The sequence below is a fragment of the Enhydra lutris genome, unplaced genomic scaffold (genome assembly GCF_002288905.1).
Source record: "Enhydra lutris kenyoni isolate GAN:26980312 unplaced genomic scaffold, ASM228890v2 scaffoldscaffold31, whole genome shotgun sequence".
NCBI classification, from domain to species: domain Eukaryota; kingdom Metazoa; phylum Chordata; class Mammalia; order Carnivora; family Mustelidae; genus Enhydra; species Enhydra lutris.
Window position 1 is genome coordinate 17,883,629 of NW_019154115.1, and position 12,326 is coordinate 17,895,954.

Genomic DNA, 12,326 nt, shown 5'->3' on the forward strand with positions numbered 1-12,326 from the left:
ACTGGCACTGGGAGCCAGCTTCAGCCAGGAAGAGTTGCTCTCCTTCCACTCCTCTGAGGAGAGGGCCAGGCACTGGTTCTATTTGTTGTGTCTTCCAGGTACCAGGTGCCTGAAGCAGACCATTTGGGAGGAAACTCTCCCCAGGAATCAGCCCCTCCCCAACCCTGTTCCTTAGCTTGGGCCTGGCAGGAGGCACTTGTTTCCCTGCCCTAAGAAAAGGCTAGTACTGGGCTGGGGACTGGGCAGCAGACAGGGTTCAATCCAGTCCCACATCTTCTTTCATAACAAGAAAAAGCCCATGCCATCTGTGGGCCTCTCTTTTCCTCATCTGTGAAATGCGAACAGTCAGACACCTTCTCCCTACCCCCTGGGGCCACCAGCAAGGACGGAATCAGGACTGGGCACTGCAGAGTCCACTTTCCTCCAAGAGAGGGACTGTCATGCTTTCGGCCAGTGTTTGGCCTCAGGGAAGAAGAGAGGCTGGCAGAGGGCCTGGGATAGTATTTGTGAGGACTCCTGCCCACCCCCTCTATCTCCTCCTACTCTTCCTGTCTAGTCCCTGGGGCAGAGTATCCTGGATATTTCTGGCTGCCTCCTCCAGGCCTTTGGCTCCCCAGGCTCACAGAAGTGGTCCCCATATCCCAGCCCTGCTTTGATGGAGTGAACTGGGTGGGAGTTCCTGGCAGAAGAGGCAAATTTGTGTCAGGTCTGCAGATTCATACGTGAGGATCTGTGCATGTGTGTTTGTGCCCTAGTGGTGAGAAAAGTTCCCCTGCTGCTTCCCAACTCTGGCTCTGTCATTGTAAAGCCACTCCATCCTCCTCAAGAAAGCCTGTAGTTGAACATGATGTCCTGAATGGACATGTAGGACATGTCCTACACAGGTCTGGGCCTCAGTCTCCCCCCCTGTAGAATAAGGTGACAGGAAAAAAGAATCACTAAGCTCTGTTCCACCTGACATTTTGGAACCCAAAGTCTTAGTTGGTCACTCAGGAAAGTTCTCTATAATAGGGAAAATACCCTGGGGTGAGGAGCAGGAGGCCTGGGTCTGTCTGTCACAAGCTATGTGACTCTGGGCAATTCCTTTTTTGGTCCTCTACTATAAATGAAGGGGTAAAACCATATGAACCTGAAGTTCCTTCCAGTTGTGACCTCCTGGCAAGAGGTGAATAGCCAGCATTTGTAGCACAGACAGGATGCAGAGCACAGTGGTTAGGGCCACATGCTCTACAGTGAGACGGCTACAAGGTGGTCTTGGCTCTGCCACTCTCTGGCCATGTGACCTTGGGCATGTGACTAAACTCCTGGTGCCTTCCTTAGTCTTTTCATCCATGGAAACTCATAGTGTTTCTGTAAGCAATACATGGGTAACCATCTAGTAAATGAGGAAAAAATGACAGTATCTATTCATAGGCTTATTCCAAGGACCATAGAAGTTGAAGTGCTTACAAAAGTGCCTGACAGAATGCAAGTTGAGTGTTAACTATTATTTCAAGAAACCCTTCCCCTTCCCATCTATAGACATGCCCCACTGACCCTTTCCCAAGGTCCAGAGCTACACAGCAATGGATGGATGAGTGGGGAGTAGACATCAGCTTCTCATTCCCAAACCAAGTCAAGGAGTACTTTCACATGGAGAGTTATTGGACGTTGACGGGCTATGCTCCCAAGAAATCAAGGCTGAAAAGGAGATTAAACTAGCTCAGAGTCAAGGGCAGAGGTTCAAGCCAAATTAGAACCTGTTCCATAGGGCGCCTGGGTGGCTTAACTGGTTAAACGCAGACTCTTGATTTTGGCTCCTGCAGGTCCTGATTTCAGGGTCATGAGATTGAGTCCCCCACTGGGCTCTGACCTCGGCGCCAGTCCGCTTGAGTTGCCATTCCCCTATGCTCACGTACACTCTTTCTCTCTTAAATAAACAAACAAACAAAATCTTTAGAAACTGCTCCAGACCCAGCCTGGTCCACTCTATCTTGCTCTACCTCTCCCTCTCCCGCCCAGGGCCCAAGTATCTACCCCCCCCCCCACCTCCACGAACCAGTCGGGTGGGCCAGGTATGAATCCTGTCCTTGCTTCTTCGTAGTTGAATGACCTTGGACAAGTCATGTAATATCTCTGAACCTCATTTCAAACACTTTGATGGATATTGCCTCAATACCATGAAAGGGGTGTTATTATTGGTCAGATTCTGACAAGGTCAGAGTTAGGATTCTTGCACAAGCACACACAGCCGCTTTAGTGTAGGTTAAATGGGGAAATCTTTGCAAGCGGCCCTCACAGTGCCCCGCATGCAATCGGTATTCAATTGGCGGTCACTACTGTTCCTATTTCCCATACAGAAGTGAGTGACCCTGCACGTCTCCCGATGCCCGCGGGCCCACAGCCATCCAGCTTGCCGGCCACGGCATCACATGAGCCGTACTATCTTTAGCCAGGGAGATATTTATATCCCCCGGGAAGTTTCTTCCGCTCCGGGGGGAGCCCCAGAGTCTGTGGCCGCTGAATCCAAGCCCCCCGGCGGCGGCCCTCGCCCGTCCGGCTCGCCATGCCACGGGCCCCAGAGGCCCCCACGGTGCAGGTGCGGGTGGACGACCAGCTCTTCCAGGCCGAGCGGGCCCTGCTGGTGGAGCACTGCGGCTTCTTTCGCGGTCTCTTCCGCTCCGGCATGCTGGAGACGCGCGCGGCCGAGGTGCGCCTGGGCGCGCTGAGCGCCGCCGGCTTCCACACCACGCTGCAGGTGCTGCGCGGCGAGCGGCCGGCGCTGGCGGCCGACGAGGAGCTGCTGCAGGCCGTGGAGTGCGCCGCCTTTCTGCAGGCGCCGGTGCTGGCGCGCTTCCTCGAGTACAGCCTCACGTCGGACAACTGCGCGCTGCTGTGCGACGCGGCCGCAGTCTTCGGCCTGCACGACGTGTTCCACAGCGCCGCGCTCTTCATCCGCGATGGCGGGCGCGAGCTGGCGGCCGAGCTGGCGTTGCCCGAGGCCCGCGCCTACGTGGCGGCGCTGCGGCCCAGCAGCTACGTGGCCGTGAGCACGCACACGCCGGCGCCGGGCTTCCTGGAGGACGCGTCCCGCACGGTGTGCTATCTGGACGAGGAGGAGGACGCGTGGCGCACGCTGGCCGCGCTGCCCCTGGAGGCCAGCACACTGCTGGCGGGCGTGGCCACGCTGGGCAACAAGCTGTACATCGTGGGCGGCGTGCGGGGTGCCAGCAAGGAGGTGGTGGAGCTGGGCTTCTGCTATGACCCCGAGGGAGGCACGTGGCGCGAGTTCCCCAGCCCGCACCAGCCGCGCTATGACATGGCGCTGGCCGGCTTCAACGGCCGTCTCTATGCCATCGGTGGCGAGTTCCAGAGGACGCCCATGAGCTCTGTGGAGAGCTATGACCCAGCCGCGGGCTGCTGGAGCTTCGTGGCCGACCTGCCCCAGCCGGCCGCGGGCGTGCCCTGCGCCCAGGCGCGTGGCCGCCTCTTCGTGTGTCTGTGGCGGCCGGCCGACACCACGGCTGTGGTGGAGTACGCTGTGAAGGCGGACACGTGGCTGCCGGTGGCCGAGCTGCGGCGTTCGCAGAGCTATGGTCACTGCATGGTGGCCCACCGCGACAGCCTCTACGTGGTGCGCAACGGACCTAAAGACGACTTCCTCCACTGCGCCATCGACTGCCTCAACTTGGCTACGGGCCAGTGGACCGCACTGCCTGGCCAGTTTGTCAACAGCAAGGGAGCGCTCTTCACGGCGGTGGTGCGTGGCGACACCGTCTATACGGTCAATCGCATGTTTACATTGCTCTATGCCATCGAGGGTGGCACCTGGAGGCTGCTCAGGGAGAAGGCCGGCTTCCCACGGCCGGGGTCCTTGCAGACCTTCCTCCTTAGGCTTCCTCCTGGCACTCCCGGGCCTGGGGCCCCAACAACACCAGAACTGTGATCCTGAGTTGGCCTTTAGGAGGGGATATCCCGAGTCTTCGCTGAGCCATGGCTGAGTCTATAAGGCTGGCCTTCGAAGCTCCTTGGAACTTCTGTCTCCCTGGTTGAGACATGCAGGTCTTGGGCCTTGTGATGATATGAACATGCCCAAGAAATTCAGAGAGTAACAATGGGGCTGGGGTCTGAGCCTTCAAATTACTTGGGCTCTGCTGAGAGGTGGTGGGTCACAATGCCAGTGGATTGGGTTGGGGGGTAGGATTTCAATAATCCAGGCTTGTGTCTGAATGGGCCAATAATTGAGCATTACTAGGAGTGAGTTAAGTGATGTTAATCAAACTGCCAGTCAGTTGGCAAGAATCAGGCACCTACTGTGTGTCTTGTACAGTGCTAGGCCTAAGGTCACTGTAGTTGCTAGAGGGGTCTCCAAAGCCTAGAGTCTAGCCCAAGACCAAGGTTTGCACACACTTGTCTTGATCCACTGAGGGCTAAAGTCAGTATGCAAACAAAAACAAAACAAAACCAAAACCTCACAGTGGAATAAAATAGTATTGAAGAAATCAGGACAAAGGGAAAATAGGGAAAGGAAAAATATTTAACTCCAGGAAGGATGAAGAAGAGAGGCAGGGTAATTAGCTGCTGCGGGGGGGAGGTTCAGATGGTGGAAACAGGGCTCAGAAGAGGAGATGGGGGAAAGCTGGAACAGATGGGAGGAGGCTCTGTGAGCACAGCCTTTAAGGCAGAACATCTGTGGATGGAGGCATTTGGGGAGGAGGCGAGGCTGGCATGGCTTGTAGAGACAATAACTGAGCTGAACCTGGGGTGACACCTGAGAGAGAATGGGCTCTGCACACCCCCTCACAGGATGCGGACTGGCGGGGAGAAGTCAGTTGCAAGCTCTTGCCCACTCCCTTTTTTGCCATCACCCTGCGGGCAGTGGATTATTAACTTCCATGACTTTAGGTCACTCAAGGCAAGAGCCCAGTCCTGGCCAGGTCTAACTGCATCCTCCTCCTCATTCTGCAGGTTAATTGTCTCCTCCAAGTCTCTGCTCCTGCCATTCTCTGGGCCTGAAATGCCTTTCCTCTCCCCCCCGCCCCCGCCACCTTTCTGTTGGCCCTGTACCTACCTCCTCTGTGCAGGGTTGGCTGTTCCCGACCTTGGCCATCTGCATTGCTCATTGGACCTCTGAATGACTTCCTTCCGTATATGTGTGAAACCGTGCATGTGTGCAGATAATAAGGGCAGAGATCCCGTTGTCCTATCAACTGACCTGAAGACTTCCCCACCTACAGAATCAAATGATGAGGTCCTGAAAGAACCCAGGCCATAGAGGCTGTCCTACTTAGGGAACTGGTATTAGAGGAAGACTCTTGTCCCTCTTTTAGAATACTCCTATCCTGATTTCTGGTCACCTGCCTACCTGAGTCCTCAGCTTCTCCATGCCCTGAGTGCCCTAAATGGTCTCTATCCTCGAAGACCTGAGGCCTGTGGAAAATTCCAGCCTCATCAGAAGTATAGAATGTAACATCAGCACGGAGCCTAGTGTCAGGGCTGCCTGGAGCAGGCTTTGTCCCTGACCTATGTCCCAAGCCCTGCGAAATGCTGCCCTCAGAATCCTGGCATCTGCCAGCCCCGGAGTAGCCTAAATCACAACAATAAATCCTGACTTTGGCATCCTGTGAACAGTGCGCAAAGTACTTTCACATCCGTCTTCCTGCTCCAACCCTACCTCAGTCCTGGGAGTTCGGTACCTTCTCTCAATGGCAGACACATGAGATACATGAGGCCCAGAGGCCAAGCGATGCACCTAAAGCCACTGTCCCCATGGGGAAGCATAACAGAGCCCCTCACTTTCTGATTCCATCACAGTATAATTGTTACCACGTGTCAAAGGTTTATTTAAGTGGTTAACAAAGGAACCAGAAGAATGGAAAACTGGTTCAAGAGGAACATTTGAGAGACAGAGATTTGTGTCTTTAGTTGGAAAAGACCTATTGAAATAAATTTGCTAAGATAAGAGGTGAAGCTTGTTAATTTCCAGGACAATAAAACCATAACTTTCGTGGTTCTTAACTGGACTAAAAACCTTTGCACCTCTGCATACACACACCTACCTATTATATATGCAGCTACAAGTGAGCGTGTAGCTTCACAAAGTCGGGACTCTTAGTCAATAGTAAATTGTGAAACAGGGATTTAGATTTTCCTGAGAGAATTCTTAGCTATTCAACCCTACCCCACAACAACATTGAAAAGATATACAGTCCTTTCGTCTATGTCCAAGTTACGGATAATTTTTCATAACAGTTCAGAGCATGCTCTTCCGTGCTCACTCCTCCTGCCTAGTGCTCAGCCCTGAAATTTGCAATCTCGAGATCCATTGGCTCATCTGTTCTCGCGACCCATAGAGCTTTGTGCATGTCAGCTTTTGCAGCTGGCTGTGTGGACCTGCCCAGACATTGCCTGCTGGCTCCTGGGGCTGTGATATTTCTTGGTCCAGAGCAGCCTTTTCTGAGATGTCTTTTGTGCATAATAATAACACTGTTCAGGGGTGCCTGGGGGGCTCAGTGAGTTAAGCCTCTGCTTTCGGCTCAGGTCATGATCTCAGGGTCCTGGGATTGAGCCCCGAATCGGGCTCTCTGCTCAGTGGGGAGCCTGCTTCCTCCTCTCTCTCTGCCTGCCTCTCTGCCTACTTGTGTCTGTCTGTCAAATAAATAAATAAAATCTTTTAAAAAATAATAATAACACTGTTCACAGTGTGCTTTCCCACAGTTGACTTACTTAAGCTCTGTAAGAATTCTAAGTGCTAGGCAGCTTGGCAAAACCCCTACCCTTGAAGATTTAAAAAACCCAAACACCCAAAGGTCACACGATTGGAAGAGACACAACTAGGAAGTAGCAGAGCTCCAGCCTTGAACCCAAGGCCACATGGCTTGTTTTCTGGGACTGCCTCCCTGCTTCACTGATATTTGGAGATGGACAGGGTGTTTCTGCCAGACTCCTTAACACTCCCTTCCCTGTTACCTTTCTTTCTGCACCATCTCTTCTTGTGGTTCACCTATTCCCCTAAACCCAGCCCTCCCCATCTCCCTGTGTTAGGAAAAATAGCTATCCTGAGTTCTCTTGCTTTAGGATCTAGCTGGGATTCTAATGGCTAGCTGCCTGAGGATGCTAATGACTTGTGAAGGCCCTGAGGGGGTTTTGCATTTTCACAGATTTCCCTCCCTCTCATGAAGTGTCAGGGAGGTTTTCATAATACAGGCCATCTTCTCTGACCTTAGAGGTCAGACTCTGTTGTTCCTCTCACAAGCCCACCACCCTTGGCAAGCATGGTCACCATGTCTGTTTATAGGTGAGAAACAAGCAGAAAGCTGAAATGAGTCACCCAAAGTCATGTAGCCAGTCGAGTGGAAGAGCAAGCACATGGAAACAAAACTTGGGATTCTCAGCCTCTCATATCCTGGCACCTAGACGTGACCCCTGAGTGAAGGTATGGTTTGGGAGGCCAAACCAGGTACGAGGCAGGTGCTGGGGAGGGGCGGGGGCAAATATAAAGAGACACTTAGGGGTTACTAAACCCAGAAGGCAGGGTTTAAAAATCTCTCCATCCCAGCCCACTGGCCCACTCTGAGAAGTCTATCCTTCCAGAGAGATGTAGACACACACACACACACACACACACACATTACTACAGCAAGGAGCATTTTCCTGAGCCTCCACGGCAGCCTTGTAGCCCAACTCTCTGGGCTCCCTCCAGTCCTCCACAAAATTTCTCCTTGCCCCCTATTCTGGAAGCCTTGCACCCCAAGCTTCCCTCTTGCTGGAAACTATTCTGTTGTATTGTTGTTTTTTTAAAAGATTTTATTTATTTATTTGACAGGCAGAGATCACAAGTAGGCAGAGAGGCAGGCAGAGAGAGAGATGGGGAAGCAGGCTCCCCAGTGAGCAGAGAGCCCGATGTGGGGCTTGATCCCAGGACCCTGGGATCATGACCTGAGCTGAAGGCAGAGGCTTTAACCCACTGAGCCACCCAGGCACCCCTCTGTTGTGGTTCTATAGCCTGCCTGACAGAGGCAGAAGGAGAAGCCAGAACTTCCCACATTCCACCCAGAGCCTACTTGCCTGCTTGCTTCCTTTCAGTCTGCTCATGTGGCAGCCAGAGCCATCCAATGAGGAGCCAGCCAGACCTCATCGCTTCTCCGTTCAGAGACTCAGGTCGTTCACTGCACTTGAGTGAAAGCCTCAGTCCTTTCGGGATCCCCTGCCCCATTTCCTCCCTCAGTTCATCTCTCACCACTCTCCTCCTGGGCTCATTGCTGTTCTTCAAACACACCATGCACACTACAACCTCAGGACCTTTGCACAGGTACCTGTGCCAGGCACACCTCCCTCACTTAGCCCCCTGGCTGACTGCCAACCTCCTACAGGCCTTTGCTCAGATGTCACCTTCATTCTGAGGACTTTCCTAACCACCCCCCATCCCTTAAAATCTACCTTCCTCTTCTCTGCATTTCCTACTCCCTTATTTTCCTCCATAATATTTAGCATCAACTATCATGCTATACTTTTACTTCTTTAGTGTCTGTTTCCTCCTACTAAAACTTGAGCTCCATGAAGGCAGAGATTTTTGTCTGTTCACCAGGACCCAGAACAGTGACTAGAACATAGTAGGGGCTAACTTTTTTTTTTTTTTTTTTAAGATTTTACTTATTTGACACAGAGAAAGCAAAAGCAGGGTGGAGCAGCAGGCAGAGGGAGCGAGAGAAGCAGGCTTTTCCCTGAGCAGAGAGCCAGAGGAGGTGGGATTCCATCCCAGGACGCTGGGATCATGACCTGAGCCGAAGGTAGACACTTAATCAACTGAGTCACTCAGGCACCCCAGGGCTTAATTATTTAATGAATGAATGGTGCTCAGTGTATGTCAAAAGAAGGAATGAATGAATTGATCTATCAGAGGAAAAATTCATCAGGGCTGTCAGATTTCAGAGGAGTTTGGGCAGGGGGTGGGGCTGGGCAGGTGAACAGGGAAGACTTTCAGGGGGAGGTGATGAGCTGGGGGGTCCGTAGTACTTCCAGGGAAGAGTGGGATCTGAGAACAGCAGCTCACAGGTCATTTCTCTGCCTTCAGTAGAGGGGAGGAGACTGGAGTTGGAAGCAGCGCTAATCACCCCGTGAAGAATCGTTCCTCTTGGTGGCTGAATACGCACAGGGCCCTCTGTTTATTTATCTTTGGGCTCAAGCTGCTGAGCCTCTTTTTCACCCTAATTGCTCTGCTTCAGGCTGCTGTCATTTGCCAGGAATAAGGGTGGCATGTTAATTGTGCTGGTAGGAGACACAGATGTCGGCAGAAAGGCCTCCTGTGAGCACCTGATCACAGCATGGAATGCGGGACCCCAAGGAGGGGTCTCTCCGGGCTCATCCCCACATGATTCGGCCCCAGCTGGAGTGGGAAGCATGAAAAGGAGGAGCCCCCCTTCTCTGGTGACTTGCTTCAGCAACTAACAAAAGGTAAAGGAGGCCTTTCATGGGGCTGCAGAGTCTTGGACCAGGATATAAACATTCTGTGCAACCCCTCCTTTGCATGGCTGGAGGGGGGAGGGAAGTTCTGGGGTAGCGGGGAGAGGGGAGGCAGGTAACTTACCTAGAGACACACAGCAATGCTACACACCACCCTGAGCTAAAGCCCACGCCTCTGGAATCCTCTTCCCAGCACACCATGCTGCATCTCTGTGCTGCCCCTCAGGACACCTGGAGGGCGCTTCCCCACAATGACCTGCCCTCCCTGATTCCAGACCTCCAACCTTACTGTTCCCAATAAGTCTCCCCCTCTGGCGTCGCATTGTTTTCAGCACCCTGCTTTCTTTCAGCTGACAGAGACGAAGGAATTGAGCTCTAATGGTTGCATCTGGGTTTGAATCTCTATCTCTCACACCGTTTGATAAACCTAAGTGCAACCTGATGCCACTGGCCGGGTATACTTCTCTTTCCAGTAACCTGTTTCCATTCTAACAGTGGCCTTCTGGCCTTCCGTAGATGCGGGTAACCCCGCAGTCCTGACTGTAGGGGTGCAGGGAGGGAGCTCGCTAGTGGGTCGGGGTGGAAGGAAGGGACCGAGGCTCTGCAGAGTGCCAGCTCAGTCTGCTAGGCAGCCAGCTCCTCTTGGAGTCCAACCCTGGCTCTGACACTAACTGCTCTGGGACCATAGCTAAGTAGCTTGAGCTTGCTGAAATGAAAGTGTCTCCAGTCCAGACAAGGAGGACAATCCCTGCCACAGAGGATCATTAGGAGAGCGAAGTGGGAACCTAGGGGCCAGCATGCGGTAAGCCCACCTTCCACGTTCCCTTCTCCACCCTCTCGCTTTCTCAGGACCCCATCTGGGAGGCAGGCAGGGTTGGGAAGAGCTGGGTACTGTCCAGCAGTCTGTGCACTTATCACTCAGTGAGGACGCAGGACTGGTTTTGGCATCAGGGGACCTGGGTTCATCCTCCAGCTCCATCACTTGCCAGCTGAGTCCTCTGGGCAAAGTTGGTTTCTTTATAAAACGTTCATCATGGCAAGACTTACTGGATAGAGCTGCTGTGCAGACAGATTATGTGAGGCAGGCCAGTAGCTTTCGCATTAGGGAGGGAGGTTGGAACCTGAGTGGAAAGAGCCTTGAATGCCAGGCTAACTTGGGCCTTATTCTGTAGGAAGTGTGGATCCACAGGAGGTGTTTGAGGTGGTGAATATGGAAACCAGATATCCCATTTCTTGAGTGCCAGTACCAAGCCCCTCATCCTGCCCTGTGCTTCAGGACTCCTATCTGGCCTTGTAGATCCACTGTCCCTTTCTCATAGTCTATAGCTCAGGAGGCTGCCCTTGGGGGTCAGATCCCTGAGCTCCCTTGACTCCAGGTCAGATGGAAGACACTAGCAGAAGGTAGGGAGTAGAGAGGAGAGGGATGTCAGCGGGTTTTGTTCCTGGCTCCCTCCCTCAGGGCTGCCCCTGACTGATCTTTTCCCCTCCACTGACCAAAGTCACAGCTCCTCTTAGGTGACCACCTCCCCTCACTCCCCAGGCCTAGGAGCTGTGAGAGTGTCTGTGTCATTGGCCTTGCACTCTCCCTGTAGTAGCCTTTCAGCCTTTGTAAATAGTCCTTGGTGACCCAATGTGAATGTGCCATCTCTTTCCTGTTGAGATACATGCCCTGTCCCCTCTGGCCCTCATCTCTTTGGGCATCTGTCATGGAGTGGTTACATTTGAGCACAGCAAAGGATACTGGAAAAGGTCCATCTCAGTGCCTTGGCCTGATTATGCAGTGATGGGAACCAGAAGAACATCTTACCAGAAGGGGTGGTGCCTCCAGGGTCCGGAAGCTAGGACCTTGCCTCCCGAGCCACTTGAATTTGAGGGGAAAAAACTGACCTTTAGAAACTCTCTGAGGAGTGGCTGGGAACGGAAACAGAGCAGATGCATGAGCTTCAGGGAGCACAGCTTCTGCCGTCCCCTCCCAAGGGAGGGACCAGGCAGGTCCCCAGTGCCAGCCTCTAGGTAGAGTCTGGATCTCTATGGCCCTGGCCAGACCTGACCTTTACCAGGTTTAAACAAGGGGTCTGCAGGATACAGAAGGGGAGCCCTGGAGATCCTCACCCCACACCCATCCCTGCCATCCATTTGCTGGGTGAGATTGTCTTGGTTGTATGACCTCTCTGAGCCCCACTTTGTATCTGTCATTGAAGATGTTAGTCCATCTGGTGTACGTGCTTGTTGTGTGGTGAGGTGAGGGAGTGTGTGTGCCAGGCCCATGGTGAGGAGAACCCGGATGCTCCAGCTTCCAGCTCAGACGTCCTGGATTCTGACTCTAGCACTAGTACCTTCTGACCACATGGCCTTGGGCAGCTGTTACTTTCTCTGAGCCTCAGATGGTGTCTGTTGATGAGGACTGTGGGGAGTTGAGTGAGATAGGACGCAGAAGGAGCTTAGGATGGTGCGAAGCCCCCAGCAAGTGCCAATAAACCAGAAAGCCTTCTGCCCTTAGGCCAGGGCAGCAGATTTTCTTGCCAGTAGTAGCAGTCTGGCTTCAGATGGAAGAGGTAATCAACGACTACATGGTGTGGTTGGGATTCCCAAAGAGGGGCTCTGGGCCTTGAGAGCATCTGCCACCATTGTCTCTGGGTTATAACTCCTTGACCTGGCATCATCTTGGGGACATAGGCTGGGAAAGGTGGAGGGGCAGGCCTGTGAGACCTCTCAGCCACATTCTGAAATGTGTTAGCCCGATGATGCTCGGCCCAGCACCTCTGACTCGAGGCCCTGCACCCTGGGGAAGTCCACACACTTAGCTTCAGAAACAGTGACCTAGCTTGAACTCAGAAAACAGCCCCGGACTGCGGCTAGGCCATCCCCTTGGTTGCCTGTCCCTA

At 53.2% G+C, this 12,326-nt stretch overlaps 1 protein-coding gene across 1 annotated transcript; it reads left to right on the plus strand.

The window, feature by feature from the left end:
• Window positions 1-2,545: 2,545 nt before the first annotated feature.
• LOC111153091 (kelch repeat and BTB domain containing 13) lies at window positions 2,546-3,925 on the plus strand. The gene has a single exon (XM_022511887.1). The coding sequence runs from the start codon at window positions 2,546-2,548 to the stop codon at window positions 3,923-3,925; it is 1,380 nt and encodes a 459-aa protein (XP_022367595.1).
• Window positions 3,926-12,326: the final 8,401 nt, after the last annotated feature.